This window comes from Chaetura pelagica, unplaced genomic scaffold (assembly GCF_000747805.2).
Source record: "Chaetura pelagica isolate M959 unplaced genomic scaffold, ChaPel_1.0 scaffold436, whole genome shotgun sequence".
Taxonomy (NCBI): Eukaryota; Metazoa; Chordata; class Aves; order Apodiformes; family Apodidae; genus Chaetura; species Chaetura pelagica.
The window spans coordinates 4,316,063-4,320,768 of NW_009953651.1; the positions used below are offsets into that span (position 1 = coordinate 4,316,063).

The 4,706-nt window shown below is 60.0% G+C and overlaps 1 protein-coding gene across 1 annotated transcript; it reads right to left on the reverse strand.

Moving 5' to 3' along the window:
- Positions 1-1,553: 1,553 nt before the first annotated feature.
- Positions 1,554-4,702, reverse strand: LOC104390951 (chromosome unknown open reading frame, human C10orf2; the record flags this gene model as incomplete). The annotated part of the gene is made up of 5 exons (XM_010000160.1): positions 1,554-1,811; positions 2,257-2,398; positions 2,523-2,630; positions 3,217-3,457; positions 3,967-4,702. Coding segments are annotated over 5 exons (1,485 nt in total), but the record flags the coding sequence as incomplete, so codon positions are not given.
- Between the last annotated feature and the right edge of the window lie 4 nt (positions 4,703-4,706).

Consider the following 4,706-nt stretch of genomic DNA (forward strand, 5'->3'; position numbering starts at 1 on the left):
CCCTTTTTTTTTTGGGGCGCCCGCCCCCCCCCCCAAGAGGGCTGGGGGGGGGGGGGGCCCTCTGCCCCGCTTGACATTACAGCCCCCCCACATCCCTCCAGGAGGTGTTTCAGCTATTGCCACCTCCCCAGCTCTCTAAGAGCCCCAAACTTTGGGGAAAGGGACAAAACAATAACCCCTTCTCAGCCCCCCGGCAGCCTGCGGGTGCCCCTCTGTCCCACAGGGGGCTGGAACCCCCCAAAGCTCCCCTCCTCGCCCCCAAGGCTCGGCTCCATCACCCCCTCCCAGCACCCAAGGAGCTATGGGTAGGAGATGGGGATCCTGAGCATTCCATCCAGCCCCATGGCCTTCCACGCCACAGCCCCATCCGTGGGCTGCTCCAGGGAGAAAGAGGGGGGCAATCTGGGGATCCTCAGGCCAAGGGGACACACCCACAGCCTCCCCTTCACCAGGAGCCCTGGCTCTTCCCACCTTACCTCTGCTTCCTTAGGACCCTCCTCTGCCATCACCTGCCTGCAGGGGTCTGACAGCAGCACCCATAGGTGCTCCCCAGGAGAGGTGGTGCACCCCGGAAACCCAGGCTGGGTGTGCACTGCCTGCCCAGCCCCTCATTATGGCTCAGGTTAAAACTATTCCTGGCGTGAAGGCTGGGAATGATGCTGGGATTGGGGTGCAGGGATGCAGTGCCAGCCTTGGGGACCTCCAGTCACAGGGACAGCAGCACAGGGACAGGATTCACCTTTATGCTTTAATAAAACTAAGAAAGGGGGAAAAAAGGATCAGACCAAGACCTGGCCGTGGACACATCCCACCACGGCAAGGACTGGCCAGGTCACAGTATTTGCTGCCTGCAGCCCATAGGGCAGGCGGATGGCCACCCCCCAGCCCATCAGAGCAAGGCCAGGCTGCTGGTGATGTCCCCAGAGAAACGGGCCAGGGACGACCCCTGAGGCTAGTGCTGCCTTCAACTGACAGTTTCCACCATAGGGGTCCAGCTCCCACCCCCCATGTCCCACAGAGAGCACGCAGATCTGAGGCAAGAGCCTTGCACGAACTCCCACACTTTCCTCCACACCTTTCCTTTGCTGGGTCCACCCCAGAGACCCTCACCCACCATGTGTCCCTCCTCCACAGTCCCCATCAACAGTCTCTCCCATCAGTGACAGTCCAGGAACTCGGCTTCATTTTAGCCACAATTTCATAACCTGCCCCATGCCCAGAGAAGGTCCCAGGGTGCAGGTCACTGCCTCCATCTCCCAGCTTATGTTGACTCCACTTCTCCCTTGCTTCCAGCACTCGGCACCAGGATGGAGAGTCTAGCACACTCCTCTGGCCACTCTTCTCTGAGAGGAGCTCACTCCTCTTCTCACAATAGCCCTGTATCTCAACAGACACTGTGCTGGTGGCCACAAGGTTTGCTTCTGCAGGAGAAGGGGGGCCACAGTGGCACATGGCCACTGCTCCCAGGGGAGGGGGGCTGGTGTATCCCAGCCCCATGCTCCCAGCACCAGTCCCCCTCCCTCCTGAAGGATAAAGGAAGAGACCCGCCGGGCTCATGGCTTCTTGGAGGCTCCTGAGCCTCCCTCTGGAGCTTTCTTGGTTGACGGTGCCTTCTCCTCTTTCGTTTTCTTCACCTTGACCTTGTTTTTGCTGGAGGACGAGAAGGTGAGCGAGGCCTTGCTGAACTCCAGGGGGAAGACGCCCACATCCCCGTCAAAGCGGTTCTTGGACACCTGCAGGTACCTCCTCCCTGGCCCCGTCACCAGCTTACGATCCTGCAGGATGAGGACATTGTCGGCCTCCTGGCTAGCCTGTGGGAAGAAAAACATCTCCAGGAAGGTGCAGAGGACGCAGCCAGAGTCACAGGGCTTGGAGGTGATCACAGGCTGCCTGCCCAGCTCCAGAGAGCCCATCCCTGTGCTCTCCCTGTCTCCTCCTTTAATTATCTCACAGCACTTCCCCCTCACAGTCAGTGAGTATTAATTAACTGCACCTAAAGTCCCAACAGAGCATTAGCTAGCAATAGGTTTGCTCTGTCTACATCTCCCTGCCAACACCTGGCCTGCAGGATTCCACACCTCTTCAGTAAGTGACAGGAGTCCTGGGGACATCCTGCCCTTCATATCACCTTTTAGGTTCCCAGTGATAATCTGAGGTGTTAGTGGGAGCTGGGGACAGCTGCCTGAGGTATTCCAGTCCCTTCCCAAGAACACGCTGTACCCAAGGGACAGAACAAGCCATCTCAGCCCAGCTCACCTTAGCAGAGCCAAAGATGGAAGCTGTCTGCAGCTCCTTCTCATCATCCTCCTTGCGAGGATGGATGACCAGTGTGATGTGGCAGGTGTTGTCCGTGGCAAACTTGCGGAAGGCACCAATGATGTAGTCCTGGGCAGCAAGCCTGTCGTGGGCAGCAAGAAGGGGATCAGATCTAAAGAGACACCTGTGCAGGTCCCCAGCCCCTGCCATGACAGCTGCAGGGCCAGTGCCAGAGAGGAGGGTGGCAGAGGAAGGAGAAGAGATACCTGTCCCCAGTTAGATGCTCATGTCCCATCATGAACTGGAGGTTGTCAACGACCACGTGGGTGATGTCATACATGTAGACTGCATGCTGCATGGTGTCAATCACCATCCTGGGCAGAGGGAACCCAGGGTCAGGCACAGGGATGAGCAGAGGTGAGGATGGCGCACAGTGACAGGGGAGAGGCATAGTAGGGAGACAGCAGGTTGGGCCCTTGGAATGTCCCACCTCTACATCTCCTCCACTGCAGGACAGGGGCAGCCTCATCCCCACTGGTAAGGGCAGCTGGATCAGGAGGACTCAGCTGCTGCCCACACAGTCCCTGCCCACCACCCCACAGGGACATTTAGGACATAGGAGAGAGCTGGAGGTGCCTGTCTACCTTCTCAGCAAAGAGCAGCACTACCAGGTGAGCAGGGTAAGGAGGCATCCATCCTGCCAGGGAGAGAGGCTGGTTTTAGAGCAGCCAGCCAGCACAGGGTCAAAGTCCCCTCCCTTCATCCCCACCCCAGGAGGAGGCTGTCATGGTCCCCACAACAGCAGGTTGAGCCACTCAGTCCCCACATGCCAATGCCAGCCCCAACATGCCTCCTGCTAGCCCCAAATCCACAACCCACTGTGGGAGAAGAGCCCCACCTTCCCAGGGCCCCCGCAGCACATGCTGTGGAGAGGTAAACACCACCGGTATGGGACCATACTTGATGTTCTGCTGGCCGTGGAAGGTCATGAAGTAGAGCGGGAGGTCCTCGAAGCGGTCAGCCCACTCGTCGTACAGCTCCAGCCGGTCCTCCAGGCGCTGGGTGGCAAACTGTGTCAGCATGATCTTGGCCAGGCGGACGTTGTTGATCTCAAAGCTGCCCCAAAGCGTGCACACCCCCTGCATGCACAGGTCCAGGGCGTACTCGCTGATGAAGGTCGTCTTCCCGCTGCCCGTCGGGCCTGGTGCAAGGACAACAACGGAAGGAATTAGCTGGAGGGGAAGATGTGACCTGTCCTGAATGCACAAAGGGGTTGTTTAGAGGTGGAAGCGCTGGGGAGTGGACTCAGTGGCCCATCCGCAGCACTTCCACTGTAAACAAGCTGTGTCTCACACGCGGCTGCGTGTCAGGCACACACGTGTCATCGCCAGCAGCCAGCGGGTCCCTGCAGGGAAGGGCTTGGGCAGCCAGCAGAGGGCACAGAGAAGGCTCAGACAGAAGGCAGCAGATGGGAGCAGGGAAAAGGGATGTCCAGGAGCTCCCGCACCGCCCCAGGCATGGAGTCCATCCTCCTGCCTGGCCCCACTGCAGCTGGAAACATGCCCCAGCTTCTCACACATGGTTGCAATGGGCTCAGCTTAAGCCACGAGCCGAAAGGGACCAGGAAGACTTGTGAGGAGTCACCCACAGGAGAGCGAAGCCAGCACAGAGCTCTCTGCTCCCCCCACCCACCAGCCGTTTGCCTGTCACCTGTGAAGATGGTCAGCTCCCCTCTGCGGTGCCCTTTGAGGAGCTTGTTGAGCTCGGGGAAGCGCGCCCACTTAACACCAGCCACCTGCTCACTGTTCACCAGCTCCCCAAACACCTCCTCGCGCAGCTGCCGGAAGGAGACGATGGATTTGTGGCTGGCAGGCAGGGCAGCACGCAGGATCTTGGTGAGGTTCAGGCCCTGGTTCAGAGCATCCAGGGGCCGGGGCTGCAGGTTCCCGGGGCGCACCAGGGAGCAGCGCTTGAGGCTCAGCTTGCGAGCGAAGAGCTTGGCGGCCTCCCAGGAGCGCAGGTCCTCACCCAGCCACAGCGTGATGCGCTTGAACTGCTCCAGGTAGGGGAGGAGGGCAGGGGGCAGGCAGGTGGCCCCCCGCGGCAGGGCTACGCTGGCCACCCCTGTAGCTTGGTGCCGGGCCAGGGCGTCCAGCTCCCACCCAGCATCGCGGCGGCTGATCGGCGGCAGCCCGAAGAGGTTGTGGTAGGAATCAAAGCGGGGTAAAGTCTCTTCCACATACACTGTTGCATTCTCCTTCCTCTCCGCCTTCAGCAGCTTCAGCCCCTTCAGGCTTGCATCACGGGGGCTGAACCAGGGGAAGACGAGGGCCTTGGCAGCCCTGAAGTAACGCACCCCAAAGCGTTTCAGGGTGGCGTCTGTCACCACGGAGATGCCAAACATGGCCTTGGTCCTCCTGGTCTCCTCCTCGTCCAGCAGCTCCCAGAGC